The sequence below is a fragment of the Trachemys scripta genome, chromosome 2, assembly GCF_013100865.1.
Source record: "Trachemys scripta elegans isolate TJP31775 chromosome 2, CAS_Tse_1.0, whole genome shotgun sequence".
NCBI lineage: Eukaryota > Metazoa > Chordata > Testudines > Emydidae > Trachemys > Trachemys scripta.
The window spans coordinates 47,359,462-47,381,517 of record NC_048299.1 but is presented as its reverse complement, the minus strand read 5'-3'; the positions used below and the strand labels follow the sequence as shown (position 1 = coordinate 47,381,517).

General features: G+C 42.3%; 1 protein-coding gene across 1 annotated transcript in view; it reads right to left on the bottom strand.

Annotated features, from left to right (window-relative positions):
* The window catches only part of SDHAF3 (succinate dehydrogenase complex assembly factor 3), an 81,713-nt gene extending 60,470 nt beyond the window's left edge, over positions 1-21,243 (bottom strand). Inside the window, exon 1 of the mRNA XM_034760502.1 lies at positions 21,008-21,243. Within this exon, the coding sequence (XP_034616393.1) occupies positions 21,008-21,190 (183 nt within the window). The 5' untranslated portion in view covers positions 21,191-21,243. The remainder of the gene's footprint in view (positions 1-21,007) is intronic.
* Positions 21,244-22,056: the final 813 nt, after the last annotated feature.

Here is a 22,056-nt window from a genome sequence, read left to right as displayed (position 1 = left end):
CGTGGACTACAGCCCACTTCTTCGGATGCATCCGAAGAAGTGGGCTGTAGTCCACGAAAGCTTATGCTCTAATAAATTTGTTAGTCTCTAAGGTGCCACAAGTACTCCTGTTCTTCTTTTTGTGGATACAGACTAACACGGCTGTTACTCTGAAACTTGTCAAAAAGCTCAATCGATTTACCTTCTCTTTGTTAAGTTTAAGACTACAATCTATAAGTATCTACCTGGGGAACAAATATTTACTAATGGGTTCTTCAGTCTAGCAGAGAAAGTTATAACATGATCCAATGGCTGGAAGTTGAAGCAAGAAATAGACTGGAAATAAGGCATACGTTTTTAAACAGGGTAATTAACAATTGGAACAATTTACCAAAGGACATGGTGGATTCTCCATCTCTGACATTTTTAAATCAAGATTGGATGTTTTTCTAAAAGAGATGCTCTAGGGATTATTTTGGGGACATTCTATGGCCTGTATTACACAGGAGGCCAGACTAGATGATCACAATAGTCCCTCTGGCTTTGGAATCTATGCATCTATGGTAAGAGTTACTATTTAAGAAGAGTTCCAGATTCAATATAAAATGCATCCACTACATTAGCTCATCAAAAATAACTTTTTTATGGTATCCTCAGTCTTATATAGGCTTTCACAGTACTGAGGTGGACATGCTTAATGTATACACAAATACAGCACTAGATACTTGACTGCAATTATTCCAGAACACGCTACTTTATCTATAGCTGTTGTGGAAAGCTAGTGATTTTAAGAGGGTACGTTAGTTTGTTCTACTTTTTTATTTTTTAATTAACTTTTACTGCAATACTTATAGATCATTTCTAGCTGATAATAGCTAGGCAGGTGGCAAGCAGAGATTACTGGCACATATCTCCTTATTTATCCCTATCTGCAATTCATGCATACAACAGCTCTATGATGTGGAAGCAGAGAAAGAACTGACAGGAAGGGGATGCAATGCATGATAGTTCGTTAGCAAGAGTCAGGCTAACTGTAACCCTAATAATGGTTTGTAGATTTGTAGAAGCGAGGAATGTGTGAGGTGAGTGGGAAAGAATTGTGTGAGAAGTTGTTGCAACCTTATGTAGATAATATGGAATGTAGACTAAGAGTCTACATTAGTGAGCAAAACAAGATATCAGAATGACCTATGTATAAACAAAATGCAGCTGTTGCTCATTATTGTCTGTAACAAAAGGTATAAATGCTTGCTGAAATTGTTTTACCTGTTGAGAGACCTGCTTAGCTCTCTCCCTCTATGCAATTGATAGAAAGAAAATAAAGTATCTGATTTGCTGTACCCAAACAAAAAGTGAGAACTCTGTTATTCTCCGACTATGAAAAAATAATTGTTTTTCTGTTACTCCATCTTACTTCTCCCCAGCCTGTTTCACTCACTTGTTACATTTTGTTGTAAGCTAAGACTGCAAGTTCTTTTGAGCAGTTATTGTCTTTGACTATGTGTCTGTATAGAGCTTCAACCCAACAGCGCCCTAATCTGGTTTGAGTTTCTAGGCACTACTGTGAAACAAATAATATAACTGGATAGTGGAAGAATAACAAAATGGAAAAGACAACATCTGGCAACTTTTCCTCTTTAACTTCTTTAAAGCCATATTCAGCAGTTCTTACTCAAGGGATCTCCTAATAAAGTCAGTTTTGCCCAAATAAGTAAGGAGTGCTAAAGTTGGAAACTTAACAAAACATGTTTACTTGTACAAATAAAAACAAAGATGGGCTTTACAGATTTTGATCTTCACTCTACTTTTTTATATCCAGTTAGACTTTTTGTTTAAAGCATAATCCAAGAGCCCTGAAAAAACAGAAATATTAGCAAACTTGCAACAGATCAGGAGATAAGGTTCTGATAGATTCAGAAGTTCTTCAGGAACCTGAATGTACTCCCGTGATAACAGCAGGTTCTAATCATTATGGCCCTAAGTTACAAAAACCTCAAAGCCCAAGGTCATGTACAGTTGTGCACATAATTTGTGTTCACAATCTTCTGATTTGTTAAGTTTTAAATCTACAAGCCCCATAACAAGATAAATAGGTTATATGTACCTGAGATAATGTTTTTCCTGTTTGTCTCATTTCTGTTGGACAGAATACCCTACCACCACTAGGTGGAAGCCTAAATTATCTTTTAAAAGATAACTTCATATTCTTTCTAATGCTGATTATAACAAATGTGTTCACTATAATTTTTTTTGAGAGACCTAATCATGTGTTGGCTGTTACTAAACTGTATTTATGAGAGAAGTAGGGATCATCCACAGATGAATAAATGGGTTCCAGGACATAATTCTGTACTTAAACTACAAATTTTTAAATAATGTGTTAGTAATAGTATGACTACTTTCCCTGGTATAAAAATCCAAGCTGTTGTTACTGAAAGCATTAAATATTTAGACATAAGATCACCCAGGTACAACTACAGGGTAAGCTTTAAAATTCATACATTAACAACAAAAAGAATAATTGGTATAGCAATATGGCAGCAGTGTTAAAAATACTGATGGTATTGCCCATGCCATTTTGAACTTGGAGAATGCAGTAAAGGCCTGTACCAAATGCACATCTCATATCCTCCTTTAAGTCTCGTTTTCTATTAACTCAAGACCACACCATTATTGGAATGGGGGAGGGGGGAATGGTGCTGTATTTACATGTAACAGAATTAACAAAAGAAGCTAATCGAACATTATATCATATCCACGTGAACAAAGAAAAACACAAAATTACCGACCTCAGTAGTGGGCAGACTAATCTAAAAGAGAATGATGTCACTCTCCAAATGAGAGGTACCAAATGCTTCTTCCCATGACAGATGAGTACCACACACACACACACACACACACACACACACACACACTCACTCACTCATCTACTGGGTATACTCACAGGTCATTCCAACTCTCTCTGCAAGAAAAGACTCCACTATATGGTAAGGATTCTTGACTAAGGACCCTAACCCTGCTTGTGATTTTCTAGATTTGGAGGCAGCACCAGTAGAAATTTTAAGGCTATATTACAGTGGAATCCTGTTTTACGAATCTGCCTGGGGAACCTTCATTTTGATTGTTCTATTCCAGGGGTGATCAAACTACGGCCCGGGGGCCACATCCGGCCCTTCAGACATTTTAATCCGGCCCTCAAGTTCCTGCCGGGGAGCGGGGTCGGGGGGATTGCTCTGCGCAGCTCCTGGAAGCAGTGGCACATCCCCCCTCCGGCTCCTCACCTAAGGGCTGCCAGCGAGCTCTGCACGCTGCCCCCACCCAAACGCCGCCCCTGCAGCTCCCTTTGGCCAGCAAATGGGGCCAATGGGAGCTGCAGGGATGGCGCCTGCGGACAGGGCAGCACGCAGAGCCACCTGGCCGCGCCTCCGCGTAGAAGCCAGAGGGGGGACATTCTGCTGCTTCCGGGAGCTGCTTGAGTTAAGTGCTGCCTGGAGCCTGCACCCCTGACCCCCTCCTGAGCCCCAACGCCTTGCTCCAGCTGTGATCCCCCTCCCACCCTCCAAACCCCTCAGTCCCACCCACCTGCACCCCAACCCCCCACCCCAGCCTGGAGCCCCCTCCTGCACCCTGAACTTCTCATTTCTGGCCCAACCCCAGAGCCCGCACCCCCAACCAGAGCCCTCACCCCCTCCTGCACCCCAACTCCCAATTTCATAAACATTGATGGCCCACAATTTCCATACCCAGATGTGGCCCTCATGCCAAAAAGTTTGCCCATCCCTATTCTATCCAAATGATCACTACCCCTCAATGCTGTTTTATGGAAACTTCCCAAATCAAAGATGCAGAAAAAAAAAAATCTCCGCCTTGCATAGAGAGTGAATAAGACTCAGCATTTAATGCCAAAGCAGATTAAGCAGATTAAGGGAAGTCACTGCAGCCACGCCACACCACACACATCTAGCCTGACAGTCAGAACAGCATCCTGATTTCCTATCTGCGGTCCTGTCTGACTATCACAAGCTCTCATTCATCAGGCACAACTAAAGACACTCAAAAGATTGAGAAAATCTTTCCTGACTTTGGGAAATATCAAACAAAAGAAACCGTTTCCAATGTGATCCTTACAACCAAATGCCCACTGAACACTCTAAGTCAGGGTTAAGGTTATCAGCAGCAATAGGAATTTACTTTTAATAAATAGTTTTTGATCCACATAATCAAAAGGTCACTAAAAACCAATTCTACTGTATCTGGCAATGTTGCACTATGTCAATGAAATAGCACTCCTGAATCTTATGTCACAATTTTTATTAAAATCTGAAATGACAAATGCCTCCACCCCTGCAGCTCCCATTGGCTGCAGTTCCCAGCCAATGGGAGCTGCAGAAGCGATGTTCAGGGATGGGGCAGCATGTGGAGCCCCTGTGGCCACCCCTACGCCTAGAAGCCGGAGGGAGATGCCAGAAGCTTTCCGGGAGCCGTGCGGAGCTAGGCAGGCACCCTGCCTGCCCTGCTGCGAGTGGCCAATTGGACTTTTAATGGCCCGGTCAGCAGTGCTGACCGGAGCTGCCAGGGTCCCTTTTCAACCGGGCGTTCCAGTTGAAAATTGGATGCCTGGCAACCCTATGCCTATTAATTTCATTTGGTGAACTCTAGTTCTTGTTATTTACACCTTCTCATAACACACTTCCTCATTTACTTTCTTCACACCAGTCATGATTGTATAGACCTCCATCATATCCCCCCTTTGTTGTCTCTTTTCCAAGCTGAAAAGTCCCAGTCTTATTAATCTCTCCTCATACAAAAGCTGTTCTATACTCCTAATAATTTTTGTTGCCCTTTTCTGTACCTTTTCCAATTCCAATATATATTTTTTGAGATAGAGCAATCACATCTGCACACAGTATTCAAGATGTGGGCACACCATGGATTTATATAGAGACAATGATATTTTCTGTCTTATTATCTATCCCTTTCCTAATGATTCCCAACAATCTGTTAGCTTTTTTGACTGCCGCTGCACACTGAGTGGATGTTTTCAGAGAACTTTCTACAATGACTCCAAGATCTCTTTCTTGACAGCTAATTTAGACCCCATCATTTTATATGTATAGTTGGAATTATGTTATCCACAGCTCCTGAAATGCCTTGATGAGTTACTAGAGAGTAATACAAGCATCTCCCTTTTTCAATGAGCCAAGCACACTATTATAAAGCACAACTCTGAATCAATTTCAGTCCACGTAGCAGCTCATAGAAAGGCTGTCAGAATCCCATGCTCCAGGGCCAATAATGGCTAGAAACTGGTACAGAGGCAATTTATTTAGCCTGTTAGGAAGATGGACTCTCTTGTCACTCTTCAGTGATTCTCTGTAGCCCCAAAACAGCCTAAGCCTTCTTAGCTAGAAGACTGGTCCTCGTAACATGGCAGCCTTAAGGGTTGGAGGAGGACAATTCAAATGTCTTAGAAGTGAATAAAAAAAGATTCAGCTGAATTTTCTGCTGTAACAACACTAACCCATAATTTGTAACCCAACCAGTTCGGTAACTAATATTAGTTTATTATTATTTGTTTTAAGCAATACATACTCATCAATTATTTAACAATTTAGAGGTTGAGCTAAATTACTTATCAGCTCTGTCAACATTAATAACACTGCTCTACAGCCAAAATGCTTCTGAAATAAATGTAGTCAAACTTTACTAATTCTGGGTCACTGAGAATGAAAATGATGCTTAAAATTGTTGATTGGCTCTAGTTTTCAAGATATGCCACTGGATCAGTATATACGACCCTTGACTTGGGAATAGCGGAAGATAAGTGAGTATTAAAGGGAAGGGATCTCAATTTAAACCAGAAATGACTAAAATACATCTTTGACTGGATCTAGGAATAAATCTATGACTGGGTTTGGACAGGCAAAACAATGAATGATGCAATCAGAAGCTGGTATTGCATCATACATTGTATGAATTGCATCACGTTATTCCTAGAAGTCATGGATGATGCAATCATAACGAAGCTTACATCACTCTGCTGAACAAATTGCCCTATATGAGCTCTAGAAATCATACAGTGTCGTGCTCTCTTATTTGTCAGTGTTTGATTTTGCAAAGGGACACATTTCTCTTTAGCCAAAGTGAGCAGAGATGCCTCGTACTTGTGTGAACAGTGCAGATAACTTCTGCTATGTTTGTGGTGAAGTGACTTTTGCATCACAAAAGCGCAGTATAACCACTATGGTTAAGAAAGCCTATCACCTTTATTTTGGCTGCAAAATTGGAGATCAGGACAAGAGGTGGGCCCCACACATATGCTGCAACACTTGTGCAACAAATCTTCGCCAGTGGTTGAACAGGAAAAGGAAATCTATGCCTTTTGCAGTGCCAATGATTTGGAGAGAGCCAACAGATCATACCAGCAATTGTTACTTCTGCATGGTGCCTCCAGTTGGGAAAGGTGTGTCAAAGAAGAAAAAGTGGACTGTGCATTATCCAAACATTCCATCAGCTACACGCCCAGTACCCCATGGAGAAGGACTGCCGGTTCCTGATGCACCAGAATCATTCTCACTTGAGTCAGACGAGGAAGAGGAAGAGCATGAAACTTCTGGTCCTGAACCATCAATGTCACAGGACCCACATTTTCTCCCATCCTCCTCCTCTGAACCACACCTCATAACACAAGGTGAACTGAATGACCTTGTCAGGGATTTGGAACTACCCAAGAGTAAGGCAGAGCTGTTGGGCTCCAGACTACAGCAGTGGAATCTCCTGGCAGGTGATGTTAGGGTTTCCATGTTCCGTGACCGTCAAAAGGATCTTGTCCCATTCTTATTCATGGAAGGTGAGCTTGTAGCCTGCAACAACATCGATGGTGTGATGGCAGCCCTCAACATCGTTCACGATCCAGATGAGTGGAGACTGTTCATTGATTCATCAAAGACGAGTCTTAAAGCTGTTTTACTGCATAATAGCAATGTTTTGCCATCCATTCCAGTTGGTCATGCAGTCCATATGAAGGAAACCTATGACAACATGAAACAAATTTTGAGATGCATAAACTATGACCAACATCAGTGGCAGCTTGGTGGCGATTTGAAGGTTGTTGCTCTCTTGCTTGGTCTGCAGACTGGATACACAAAGTACTGCTGTTTTCTCTGTGAATGGGATAGTCGTGCAAGAGATTCCCACTACATCAAGAAAGATTGGCCACTCCGACAGTCATTGGAGCCTGGGAGGAAAAGTGTTCAGCATCCACCACTTGTTGAATCAAGGAAGATTTTGTTACCACCCTTACACATCAAGCTGGGTCTGATGAAGAACTTTGTCAAGGCCATTGACAAAACACAAGCAGCTTTCAAGTACCTCCGTGGAAAATTTCCAAGGTTAAGTGAAGCTAAGATAAAGGAAGGTGTTTTTGTTGGTCCTCAGATTCGTGAACTTCTTTGAGATGATGCATTTGACCATGCACTGCGTGGCAAGGAAAAGACGGCATGGAAAGCCTTCCAGTTAGTGGCAATAAATTTTCTCGGAAACAACAAGGCAGACAACTACAGGTTGTAGGTGGAAAACCTCCTCAAGGCATACAAAAGCCTTGGTTGCAACATGTCACTAAAGATACATTTTTTGCACTCTCATCTAGATTTTTTTCCACCGAACTGCAGAGCAGTGAGCGACGAGCACGGCGAGCGATTTCATCAGGACATTGCAACAATGGAGAAACACTATCAGGGCAAATGGAGCCCATCACTGCTTGCAGACTATTGCTGGACAGTGACAAGAGATGCTCCATTTAATGAATACAAGAGACAAGCCAAGAAGCGCCGAGTAGACACTGAATAGGACTAAACTATGTACAGAATAGTTTTTTGCCTTTTGTTTCATAATAAATTTTATTTATATAACCCTTTTGCTGATTTTTAAAGTGTTACATAAACAGGACAGGTGAAATATTATCACCTAAAGCAACCATAAACACATGAAAAGACCTAGGTTTACAATTTATGATTAAAACTCTACTATCTACACAATATACATAGACATAAAATGTAAAAACTTAAGTATTTTAGAAACAGTAGCCAATCAGTTGTTTTAATTGTCATATTTGAATTCAGCACATCAAAATACATAATAAATAGCACATTTTATCTCTGAAGCAGACGACTGCTCAAAAATTGTAGACCAGTGTAACATTCCCAGGCAATAATCATTCTCAATCTAATTATACCAGCTGCCTCTTGTTAATAAGCACCAATTATTTTAATTAAAATATTAAATATTTAGAAAATAGAAAGCAATGTATATTAATAATTGATCTGCGTCATTTGAATCCACCTGAAGAGCTATAGTTCCTGACTAACAAAGCTTGTTTTCTTTAGAAGTATCTCCTTCTAGTATTAATACTTCCCCATGGATTTCGAGATACAAATTATTAATCTGAGCCCACTGCTATAAAAAATAAATAGGCATAACATGACATTATACTACTAATTATTTTTATAAATTTAACATTTATGTACAGACTGTTTCTATTAATCTCATTCTTAGAGGCCTTGTTTCATCCAACAGCATTCAAAAAGCAGTTCATTTTTCTATTTTGTAAGTTCAAACAAGTCAAATTAGATTTCCTGTAAAAATATTTCATTATCCACTTACATCTTTTTAAGAGTTTAGGGATTTATTTTTTAAAAAGCTTCCTACATTCCTGTACTAAGCAAATTAAAGTGACCCTTCTTTGTCTCTTTTTAGTAAAAATTATAGTATAGCTAAGACCCTATCTGAATCATGGGATGTTCTTCAAATAATTGCTGCTGAGTTGCGGACAGGATGTGGAAAATCATAGAAAAGTAATAATGGACCTTTATTAATAGCTGTAATTTGGAAAAGCCACAGTACACCTATTTGTTTAAGAAAAATTTGCTGGAACTATATAAAGACTCATTTATTATGTTATTGAGACAAAGTGGGAATTTTCTAATATTTTGTATGAATACTGTGTGTGCCTCAGTTTCCCTTATGTACTGCATGTTTAACTAGGTGGTGGGAAAAGGTGATTTAATCTTTGCAGAGACCCAGAGGACCAGCTGTGACTTCCACCTAGCTGCATGGGCCCATACAATGTCCCAGACATTTTGTAACCTAGCAATTGATGACCCTGGGACCCACCCTCTGAAAGAAGCCAGCCAGCTGCAACCAGTCGAGAACAAAGAATTGAGGTGAGTAGCCAGGTGACCTGTTTTTCCCAGGAATCAGAACAAAGACAGAGGGTGGCTTTGGGGTGTGGTATAGTGCGGGCTGCTAGAAGCGGGACTCTCGCTTCTGGATTGGGACTCAAGCAAGGTCAGAGAGAGAGAGAGAGAAAGATCAGGGTTCTGGACAGACCCAGATTGACTTTGCTGTAACTTCTCCATTCTTTATGCTAACATAATGACTTTATCTAATAAACCCGTCTGCCTTTACAATGCTAAGAGTCACTCCGGTATAATAAAGTCTTGCTGCATTTCTCTCTGAGTGTGCAAGCGTTCCCCAGATGTCCAATTCGAGCGGACTCACTGAGGGAAGCTCATGAGGGGATGCAGAGGTGCGGAAGGCTGCGAGGTTCGGTCCCAAGAGGCGGTGAAGCCAAGGGGCTTACCCCATAGAGCTAGCTTGTGCAACCCTCAAGGAAGGCTGACACAATGAAGGGAGTTCTCCCAGGGGCTGTTCCAGAGCACGGGACCAGTGAATCCATGACAGTTATGCCAGCTAATTTTTTTTAAGATAACCAGACAATATATTATATTACAAGATTCAAAAAAGAACTAGATATATTCATGGAGGATAGGTCCATCAATGGCTATTAGCCAGGATGGGCAGGGATGGTGTTTCTAGCCTCTGTTTGCCAGAAGCTGGGAATCATCACTTGATGATTACCTGTTCTGTTCATTCCCTCTGGGGCACCTGGCATTGGCCACTGTCAGAAGACAGGATACTGGGCTAGATGGATCTTTGGTCCGACCCAGTATGGCAGTTCTTATGTTCTTATTCATTTTTTAAAAAGTGACTGGTACAATATAAAATTCAGAAGAAAAATTCTTAACAGAACTGCTACAGAAATTCAGTCACTTTAGCCATTTATATTTTACAGGGATTGAATGTTAGTGCAGCACACCCTGCTACAGTGGTCTCCTTCATGTCCGGTCTTTGCTTTGTGAACACTTATCTGTATCGAGATGTTGCACACTCAGCATCCACAGAACTAGGTAAGATCAATAGGGATCGCTTTACTGTCCCTGCTAACTCTGGAAAATGCTGTAGAACTGCAGATGAATCCCAAAACTCTCCAAACTCATTTAATGTACTAATGAGCAAAAAAGTGTGTGTTGCAAAACTCAAAACATATGCAAATTGTGGACTGTGCAAAGTAAGCTGATTTAAAACAAAACTGTGGTGGAAGCCTAATATTGCAGAATCTGCAATTTCTGCAATATTGCAAATGAAGTAGGACCTAAATACAGCAATATTACAGTAACTCAAAGGTTATTCTGTGTGCATTTGTTTATTAAGACATTATATCTCAAACTTGATCCCATTTCTCTCATTTTTCTTTAAAATTAGTCTTGAAATCTGCCTTTAATCTTTTGCTTATCTTTTTATATTCTGCAAATATATTTAAGATGGCAGCATCCTTGCCTGTGAACTAGATCATAGGTTCAAGTTCCACATTGAGATTTGGGTTCATATCTAAGGATATCTGTCCAGAAACTAAAATCCTAAAGTACTAAGATACAAAAGATGGTCACAAAATACAGAAATATAGAGAACTTAAATGACGTGGATTGATTTCCTTGACATAAACACCTGATGCGCTCACTTTCCTGAATGTGCTGTTTTATGTACATAATAAAGTGAGAACAATAAAATTGTTTGGAACAGTGGTAAGTTTTGGTCAAAAAATGCCAGGGCTATTTTAACGATTAGTAATTATCCAGGAGGAAGGTTGGATAACAAGAAGTCACAACACAACGACAGACCCAATTATCAGCAGCCCAGTATACATACTCAATAAGGCATGATACACACAGTGGGCATGATCCTCCTATGAATGAAATCAGTGTTGAAACTCCCATTGACTTCAGTGGTGCAAGCCCAAGCCTTCTCTTGGAGCTAACAAGAGTTTCAACCACAAAGTCAAATAGTTCCAGATTAAGAATTTTTTTTAAACCCAGGAAAATTCATTAAAAAACAAAGAAACAAACAAAAAAATGCTGAGAACATTAAGGTTGTATAATTAGATACTCAAAGTCAGGAAATGACAAAACTAACATCACATTTGCAACAGCTCAGCTCTCATGTGTTTACATTAAGATACAATATTTAATTATAAGATCACACATTCTCTCTCTCCACTAACACAATATATCGAACCACATTGCAATATGCATCTTGTATGGTGTGCAGTGAGCAAGGAAAAAGCCTGTCCAGGAATTAAAATTGCATTTGTACAACAGTAAGCTGTACATCTAACAAGAAAATCAGGAATAAAAATACTTCACATGTGCAACATGCCAAGTTAATGTTGCTATAAGAAACTTAACTGTTACATTATTTTAATTGTGAAACCTCAAAGTTGCTTTGACACACTATTTAGCATTTTATAGAATCACAGGCCTGGAAAGGACCTCAAGAGGTCATCTAGTCCACTCCCCTGCATTCACGGAAGGACTAAGTATTATCTAGACCATCCCTGACAGGTGTTTGTCTAACTTGCTCTTAAAAAACTGCAATGATGGAGATTCCACAACCTACCTGAACAATTTATTCCAGCGTTTAACCACCCTGATAGTAAAAAGTTTTTCCCAATGTCCAACCTAAACCGCCGTTGCTGCAATTTAAGCCTATTGCTTCTTGTCCTATACTCAGAGGTTAAAGAGAACATTTTCCCCCTCCTTCTTCTAACAACCTTTTATGTACTTGAAAACTGATGATATGTCCCCCCTCAGTCTTCTCTTTTCCAAACTAAACAAATCCAATTTTTTTAAATCTTCCCTCAAAGGTCATGTTTTCTAGACCTTTAATCATTTTTGTTGCTCTTCTCTGGACTTTCTCTAATTTGTACACATCCTTCCTGTAATGTGGCGCCCAGAACTGGACACAATACTACAGCTGAGGTCTAATCAGTGTGTAGAGCAGAAGAATTACTTCTCGTGTCTTGCTTATAACACTCCTTCTAATACATCCCAGAATGATGTTAGCTTTTTTTGCAACAACATTACACTGTTGACTCACATTTATCTTGTGATGCACTATGACCTCCAGATCCCTTTCTGCAGTACTCCACCCTAAGCAGTCCTTCCCATTCTGTATATGTGCAACTATTTGTTCCTTTCTAAGTAGAGTACTTTGCATTTTGTCCTTACTGACTTTTGTCCTGTTTTCTTCTAACTGTTTCTCCAGTTTTCCAGATAATTTTGATTTTTAATCCTATCCTCCAAAGCACTTGCAACCCCTCCCAGCTGGGTATCACCCACAAACTTTATAAGTGTACTCTCTCTGCCATTATCTAAATCATTGATGAAGATATTGACTAGAATTCGGCCCAGAACTGATCCCTGTGGGACCACACTCGATATGCCTTTCCAGCTTGACTGTAAGCCACTGATAACTACTCTGGGAATGGCTTTCCAACCAGTTATGCACCCACCTTATAGTAGCTCCATCTAGGTTGTATTTCCCAAGTTTGCTTATAAGAAGGTCATGCAAGACAGTATCAAAAGCCTTACTAGAGCCAAGATAATTTTTTCGCATCTTAGAGTCAAGATATACTACATCTCCCTCTCTTCCCCCATCCACAAGGCGTGTCACCCTGTCAAAGAAAGCTATTAGTTTAGTTTGACATAATTTGTTCTTGACAAATCTATGCTGACTGTTACTTATTCACATTATATTTTAGGTGTTTGCAAATTGATTGTTTAATTATTTGCTCCATTATCTTTCTGGATACTACTGAAGCTAAGCTGACTGGTCTAATTTCCCAGGTTGTCCTTGTTTCTCTTTTTACAGATTGGCACTATATTTGCCCTTTTTCAGTCCTATGGAATCTCTCCTGTCTTCCGTGACTTTTTGAAGATACTCGCTAATGGCCCAGATACCTCTTCAGTCAACTCCTTGAGCATTCTAGGATGTATTTCATCAGGCCCTGGTGACCTGAAGACATCTAACTTGTTTAAGTAATTTTTTACTTATTCTTTCCCTATTTTAGCCTCTGATCCTAACTCATTTTCACTGGCATTCACTATATTAGATGTTCACTTGCTACTAACCTTTCTGGTGAAAAATGAACCAAAAAAGTAATTTAATACATCTGCCATTTACACATTTTCTGTTATTGTCCCCCCCTCCCCCCTCATGGGTAATTGGCCTATCCTATCCTTGGTCTTCCTCTGGCTTCTAATGTATTTGTAGAATGTTTTCTTGTTACCCTTATGTCTCTAGCTAGTTTAAACTCATTTTGTGCCTTGGCTTTTCTAATTTTGTCCCTATATATTTATTTGTTTATATTAATCCTTTGTAATTTGACCTAGTTTCCACTTTTTGTAGGACTCTTTATTGAGTTTCTGATCACTGAAAGTGGGTGGTCTCTTGCCATACTTCCGATCTTTCCTTCGCAATGGGCTAGTTTGCTCTTTTGCTCTTAATAATGTCTCTTTAAAAAACTGCCAGCTTTCTTGAACTGTTTTTCTCCTTAGATTTGCTTCTCATGGGATCTTACCTACCAACTACCTGAGTTTGATAAAGTCTGCCTTCTTGAACTCCATTGTCTTTATTGTGCTGTTTTCCTTCCGATCTTTCCTTAGAATCATGAACTCCATCATTTCATGATCACTGTCATTGAAGCTGCCTTCCACTTTCAAATTCTCAAGCAGTTCCTCCCTATTTGTTAAAAATCAGATCTAGAACAGCCTCTCCCCTAGTAGCTTTCTCCAGTTTCTGAAATAAAAAACTTGTCTCAAATACATTCCAAGAACTTGTTAGATAATCCGTGCCCTGCTGTACTATTTTCCCCAGATCTCTGGGTCGTTGAAGTCCACCATGACCACCAAGTCCTGTGCTTTGGATGATTTTGTTAGTTGTTTTAAAAATGGCTCTAGATGTTTTTTTGAAGAAAGAAAAAAATCTGGGTGCACGCAGAATTTCTGGAAGCACAGCTGTGTTTCTTGTAATAAGCAATATGCTAGTACCGCTAATGCATACTTCTTTAAGTGTGCCATATACATGCACTTCATAGATGCACTATTGCAGGATGTTCAAGAACTAATCTAGAGCCTCCATGAAGTTAGTATTGAATGGGCTATTCCCTCCAGCCAAGGACAGACTGACGACCTATAACCCACTGGAATAAAAGGAGCTAAACACTAGCCTGAGAACCTGTTTCCCAGCAAGGGAAGAGAATGTTGAAGAAATGCTTTGGGACTTGTTCCCCAATTATCTATTTCATGTTTCCAAGGCTCTGGGAGTCTTAACGCATTCTGAGGTGCAACAAGTCCCTTAGCCCTGTGAAATGAATGTGAAATTTTTAGTAATCACACCTTCAGACTGACATAATTTTGGGGGGAAATAAGAAGACTGAGATATAGGTAAAAGGATCCACATGAACAGCTTGGCAAAGCCTGAATCTACCTTGGCATCTTTTCTAACTGCCCTCTTGAAGTGTGCACTATGCCATTTTCAAACAGACACTATTAAATCTAAACCAATTTCCCACTCCCAACCCCATGGCTTGCAAAACCATTAGTGCTCATTAAAGATCAGCCTAAGTTTCAGGTTTTGAAATTCAGGTTTTTTGCTGAAAAAAACATGTATTTTTACCACTTTCTCACAACTCCAATGGGACTAAAAGGGATTTCGTTAAAAAAAAAAATCCAAGTCACTTTTGGAGAAGAACGAAGCATGGAAAATTTAAACCCCAAAATTGTAAGCTACAGGCAGCTATGAGAGGAAACTGTTTTACAGCTTTAATTACAGAATTCACTACCAAATAAAACCCATAGTAGCGTGGGCTGTTTGAGAGGTATGACCAAGATTTTCAGTTTTCAAGCTCTATCAGTTGGTGAGGGGAAATGAAAATTGGAAAATTATTTACTTTTTATTCTGAAAAGGATACCTTGCAGGATTCTCACACCCGAGCAGTGACTCCTTAGTGAAAAGTTGATAGAACTGTTCTTACTCTCAAGGTTTTTTGACCCTTAAGGTTAGCAGTAGTGAGATAAAGAATGCAAGTCAGGCCCCCTGCTAGCCATTCCACGCCTCTACTGCTGACTCTAAAACTGTTGCCTATTAATTATTCAGTTCTTATACTGAGCAGGACATGAAGGTAAGAGAAAGAAAAAAACATTCAAGATGATCAATGTGAGATTACAAATAAAAAAAAGTGCACCTCAGACAAAAAATGAGAAACAAGGTATAAGAGAAAGCTGTCTTTAAAAAAAAAAGTTAAAAGTTAACCTCCAGACTTTTAGAGGAACCGGAGCAGGTGAACGAGAATCCTGAAAGAGGATCTTTTCAGAGAAGGAGAATTATAAATTAAATATTTTTCCCTGTCTGATGAGAGCATCTGTGCAGGACTCTCACTTCAGGAAAGAAAGATTGAAAAATGTCCAAAGAGAGAGAAATTAAAACAAGTGGCAATAACAAAGTTAGTGACAAAAACATTAACTGAGATATTCTTTTATTATGTACAGCATTAAACAGTATAAAGAGCAGCAAGTGACCGCTTACAAATCAAATAGTTGGACATAATTATTTCTTTCAGCAGACTTGAATGTTATCAGAAAGAAAAACCAACACAAATGAGACAAATGAAAATTTGGGATATGTTGACATAAAACAAAAACTTCTGCAGGTGGAAGAGTTTGGCCTTCTCCACCTTGGCACTGCGTTCTAGAACAAAGAATCCAAAACAGAATTTCCTCCTGGAGGATGAGCCTATGCAATAATGCTTTCTGAATGTATGGAGAGAAAAACATGTAGCTGCTTTACGCATGTCTGATGGAAACATCCATGAAGGTAGGTTATGGTCAGTGTTCACCTGAATTGTGCGAACATTGACATAACTTTCCAGTTTCAGGTCAGCCAGGTCCTAGCAATGTGAAATGCAATCAGATATTCATTCAGGTATAGTCCTGTAGTAACAACCATGCCCAGTGAACTGGTGACAAAAGAAACAAGAAGTTAAGTGGACTTTCTAAATGTGTCAGTCTATTCCAAGACCCTTTTACACCAAACTCATGAGGAAGGGCCTCTGGCATGAAAAGAGCGTTGGCAAGAGGACAGACTCACTACTGTGGAAACTCCAACACCACCTTGGAGAGGACTCAATTAGCCATTTGGAGTTGTAGCTCCTTTTTGTAGATGGCTTCTGAAATGTCAGGACCACCAAATCACCTGTTCAGAGATACCATACCTGAAGATCTCTAACCTAAAAGGAACAAGATGTCAGAGAGATGGCTCCCAGGTTGATAGAGAAGTACTTGTTCTGAATGACTATGAGGCCAGATTCCGAACCTGATCGGACCAATATGGGACTATTGAGATCATTAAACCTTTGTGTCTCATAAGCTTTAACAGGTCCTTTGCTACCAGAGGTAGGCTGTTGAAAAGAAAGTACAGCAGCATCCTTCCCCAGCTGGTGGAGAAAATATCCTTAGCTAACATGGTCTTTTCTTGATGCCATGAGCAGAAGACCAGTAGCGATTTTTTCTAGTGAAAGGCAAAGAGATAGGTGTCCCCCTCCGGATGAAGGCCTAATCCACCACTCCTTCCTCTCCTACCACTAGTGAGAATATATCACTGATTGACTCAGACTGAGATAGTGTTCTGATTTTGTAAACCCTTCCTCCAAATATACTCAGGAGCAATACAAATGGTCTTCCCTCCAGCCATGGCTGATTCCACAAAACTCTCATAAGGAGGGCGAGAGCAGTAGCCGATGTGATGCTGAGAGATCAGGTACCAGCTCATGCCAAGGTCGCCATCTCTCAATTGAACACTGACAAATCCATAACTGGAATCAGTCGGGCTCACCTGTGTATTAGTATTGTTATAACAGATATCAGAATTATAAGAATGTATTAGGTTTTATTGAATGCTTGTGAGTTGCTGCATGCATTCTCACTTATAACATGTATCCCATATTATACGATAATATTTGAGCGTTTGTATTGTAAGCCTTGGTAACTGTGTAAATCACTAGAAAGGAGAGGGACATTGCTTATGTGGGCAATAGCTCGGGGATACTGCTTATGTGGGCTAGTGTGAAATGCTGGTCTCCAACAGAAGATGTTATGTCCTGCCCAACAGGGAAGACCCATCAACTCCAAACAAACTATTATGGAACATTAAAGAAGACAAAAGACTTTGCTGATTGCTCTCCGCCATCCCTATAAAGATGAGTCATGCAAGTGAATTCCTCCCACCAGATGAGTTTGCAGCTCAGAGCACAAGTGGGGGTGGGGGTGGGGAGAGGGAATAAAAACCTGTAACAAGAAGGAACTGTTTCTCATTGCTGCTTGGACCCTGGAGGCAAGGTTCCTAGGCATAAACCAGGGATCCCCTGCAGTTTGGCCTAGATTAGCCCTAAAGGACGTACAGAGCTTGCTTATTAGAGAATCTACTATTACCTTTTGAAATTTAAGATTGTAGCTTATTTCTGTATGTATGTTTACCTGCTTTAACTTTGTAAATAACTCTGTTTCCTTTTCCTATTTAATAAATCTTTAGATAGTTTAGGATTGGCTACAAGCGTTGTCTTTGGTGGGAGCTCTAATGTACAACTGACCTGAGGTAAGTGACTGGTCCTTTTGGACTACAAGTAACCTGAATATTGCTGTGACTCTTGATGTAAGGTACCATGTAGCACAAAGGTAGGCTTATCTGGGTGGCAAGACTGATGGAGTACCCAAGGGGACTGTCTGTGACTCTGTGTTAAGGCTCTTATAGTACCTGGGAGTTTATAATTGATAATTGGTTGGTGAGATCTAAGTATAGAACTCATGACCAATTTGGGGGGTTGGTGCTGGTTCTTAATACTCTGCCCTGAGGTTGGTACTCTTGCTCTTGAGTCACTCCAGACAGTTTGATAGCTGGGATCATCCTCACAAAGAAAATATTTTTTTCCTTGGTTATCTTCCAGGCTTGGACAGTTGCATGAGGGGTCTGCTACACCTTCTTCAGTTGCTGGTCCAAAATAGGATGCAAAAGCATCCTGGCCTATGTACCTCAACTGGGGACTTTGCAAATTTTTGGACCAGTTTCAATTAAAATGCATTTGTTTAGTCAGCTAGAAGAACTGGAGAAAGTTGGGCTCCTCTCCTGTACAGACGTTGGTGTGTTCCTCTACTGCTGAGTTTATCTGGCATAGAATTAGTCCTCTTGCTCATCTGAGTCCAAAGAGCAGCTTTTATCACCCTGATACTCAGCCTTCCCTCATTTACACAGCTGGAACTGTCTAAGGGTACATCTACACTTACCGGAGGGTCCAGCGGCAGGCAATCGATGTTCTGGGATCGATCAGGTTTAGACACGATAAATCAATCCCGGAAGTGCTCACCGTCGACGCCGGTACTCCAGCTCGGCGAGAGGAGTACGCGGCATCAACGGGGGAGCCTCCCTGCCGCGTCTGGACCCGCGGTAAGTTCGGACTAAGGTACTTCGAATTCAGCTACGTTATTAACGTAGCTGAATTTGTGTACCTTAGTCCGAAGTGGGGGGGTTAGTGGGGACCAGGCCCAAATGATGGAGGGGTTCTAGAGCATGTTATCTGCTTTGTGAAATCCTCAGCGTAAGAGGTGCTGCATCATCATTGTCAAGACTGCCTATCCTGGGAAAAGCAGACTCCTGGGTGCACGAGCATCAGCCTTAGCACAAAAAGCACTCCAACGCATCAAGAGATCCTACCTCTGCCAATGCAGGGTCAGAGGAATGCCTCAAAGGTACGATGGGTTTTGTGGCAGACCTGCACAAGACTAAGAATAATTGTGACAGACCACTACACATACCAATATCAGGAAACTCTGCCCCTTTGAGCTTATGAATGCATAAGGATACCCAGAGACCTACATACTCAAGCTGCCAGGAGTTAGGGGCTTTGAGAAACTGTTAGACCTCACTCAGTGCTTTGTGCCTTGGCCTTTTCTACAGAGGCTCAGCTTCACACAAAGAACCAGAGCTCCATACCACCAACTTCAAGCACTAAAGCCCCCAGTGTTGGCCAAAGCCCTCAGCTAAAGATGGCATGTGGCACTTTGGTGGAGAAGTTACCCCACTGGGCTTGCTGGGAGATCCAGGTCTTCACCAATATGCATAGCACTGGCACAGAAAGGTTATGGGTAGCTCAGGTTTTAGTTTTCAGGGTTTACCCTTCAAAGAGCTCCAGGCTTGTGCAGGGTTTACAAGGCCTGCAAATATGCCACACATTTCTTCAGTGCTCAGGGTAACATCTGCAGACACAGGTGGTACTGCTGCATGTTGCATTTAGCTCAGAGATAACCACACAATGAGGGCGGCCATTACTCTGAAACATTTAAAGGGATGCTGCTGAGTACTCTTCTTTCCTCTTTAGATGTCAGACCTACAAAGGGAAACGAAAAATGGCACCAGTATGTTCAGCGAAGCACTGGACCAACAGAGAGAAACAAACACCTAGATGAGCACCACCCTAAAAAAACAACTTTGGCAGAGGAACAGCACAGTAAATGACTATACTGAACAGCCTTAAGACCACCTAATAAAGCTTGCAGTGCCGGTGCTTCATAACTTCAGGCACTGGTGCACTGAATCAATCATAGAATATCAGGGTTGGAAGGGACCTCAGGAGGTCATCTAGTCCAACCCCCTGCTCAAAGCAGGACCAATCCCCCACTAAATCATCCCAGCCAGGGCTTTGTCAAGCCTGACCTTAAAAACCTCTAAGGAAGGGGATTCCACCACCTCCCTAGGTAACCCACTGAGAACAAAGATGATGTCAGAATTGGTGCCATGGCACTGGCTAACAGAAGCACAGAGAAGATAGTGCCACTAGTTTTTGGTGCACTAACAGGCCAAGGCCGAAACTGAACTGTCAAGAAAAAACAGGTGCCAAAACACTAAGAAACACTGACAATGTATTGCCACACTAGAGTTCCAAAACGCCCAAGGCACAGACCTCAAATATTTATAGCAGTCTCAGATCTAGCTAATTGGAAGGGTTACGGATACAAGAGAACACCCGACTAGGCATTGTTAGGATCTGGGAGACAGCTGGAGAAGTGGCCAGTGAGAAAGTCTCGTATGAGATCAACCATGGTAAAGGGGAAACTGAATGGAACATTGGAGGGGTGGGGGGAGAGGGACATGACAGTTAGTAGAGGTTCTGCTACTACTGCCTCCCAACCCAGCCAAAAACCTTAAGAGCTATAAGAGTTCTACCAGACAGGTGCCATGCAATGAGAATCCTGCACAGAGGGAAGCCTATTATTATGGGTATCCCTTAATCTTGTGCTGAGGTTGTTGGAGGTTAGTATACAAGAATAAATAGGGTACATTTATCTAGCTTTATTTAAAAATCTGCAGCTCTCAGGGTATTTTGCAGAGGTGTGTCAACATCACAGCTTCCATACTATACAAGGAAGGCCTGAGGCAGAGAGAAACTAAGCCCTACATTTTCTACAATGAAGTCATTGGGAGCTGCATAGAATCACAGAATATTAGGGTTGGAAGAGACTGCAGGAAACCATGTACTCCAATCCCCTGCTCAAAGCACCCTGCAGATGCTCAGCAGCTACCTTTGAAACTATTGGGCCTAGAGACTGGCCCAGGCCAGGTCACACCACACAGTAAGTCGGAGCAGAGCCCAGATCTCCTGACTCCCAGTCCCCTGCGCTAGCCCCAGGCTGTGAGCTGATAGATGCAGCTGAGGTAGGGCCCTAAGGCAACACCAAGGTGCGGGAGGAACTAGATGGCCCGCAGCCGCCCAGCAGACGGGGGAGGCTGGTCCTAGGGCACTTGCCTCCCATTCCCGCAGGAAGCGCTGGGCATCAGCAGGCCCAACCGACCGGTGCCTCCGGAACTCCTCCTTCACGTACGCATCGCCCAGCGCCTTCAGCTCCACGGGCAGCGCCCGGTGCAGCAGCAGGATCCGCCGGTACAGAGCCCGCACACGGGACACGTGCAGGGCTACAGGGCCCGGCATGGCTGGGGCTACAGCGGGCTGCGCTGCCTGCCGCCTGCGGGTGCAGGCAGGGCGGGCCGGTCAGTGCAGCGGGCGGGCTGGGGAGGCGGGGCGGTGCTAGGGCAGTCGCAGGCCCCGGAGAACCTCCCCGGGTGGGCAGCGGAGCGCGGAGAGAATCGCTCCTATGCCGGAGGTTTGAGGCGGTGGCACCGGGGGCGGGACACGGCGCATCGGGCTCCTCCCCAGCAGGGCCGCCCTGCCTGCCCCCCAGCGAGCAGGAGCCGCCAGGCCGGGGGCGGATCAGCGAGCGACTCCCCGCAAGCCGGCCTGACCTAGCTCAGGGGCTCTCTCGCCCCCACCCGCCACCCCGGCGGCAGCCGAGTAGCAGCCGGGACGCCCCCTGGGGGAGGAGGGGCAGCGGAGCCCCGGGAGTCCCCGATCCAGCGCACTCAGGCGCCCCCATGCCCAAGCATGGAGGCTCCCTGGCTGGGGCTGCAACTACTTCCTCTCCCTGGGGTGACCTGAGCCTCTGGAGCCACATAAATATGAATCCGCCAGCCATGGGTTGCGGGTATAATAGGCCAAGGGAGGCTCTTCCTCCCCTGCCTCTGTACCCCTGGTTGGGGGAGTTTTTGCTTTATTATTCCCCATGCAGGGAGATCACTGATGGACCCAGGAAGAACATAACATAAGAAGAACAAATTTGTTAGTCTCTAAGGTGCCACAAGTACTCCTGTTCTTTTTGCGGATACAGACTAACACGGCTGCTACTCTGTAACGAAAGAATGACCCTACTGGGTCAGACCAAAGGTCCATCTAGCCCAATCTCCTGTCTTCTGACAGTGGCCAGTGCCAGGTGCCGCAGAGGGAATGAACAGAACAGGGAA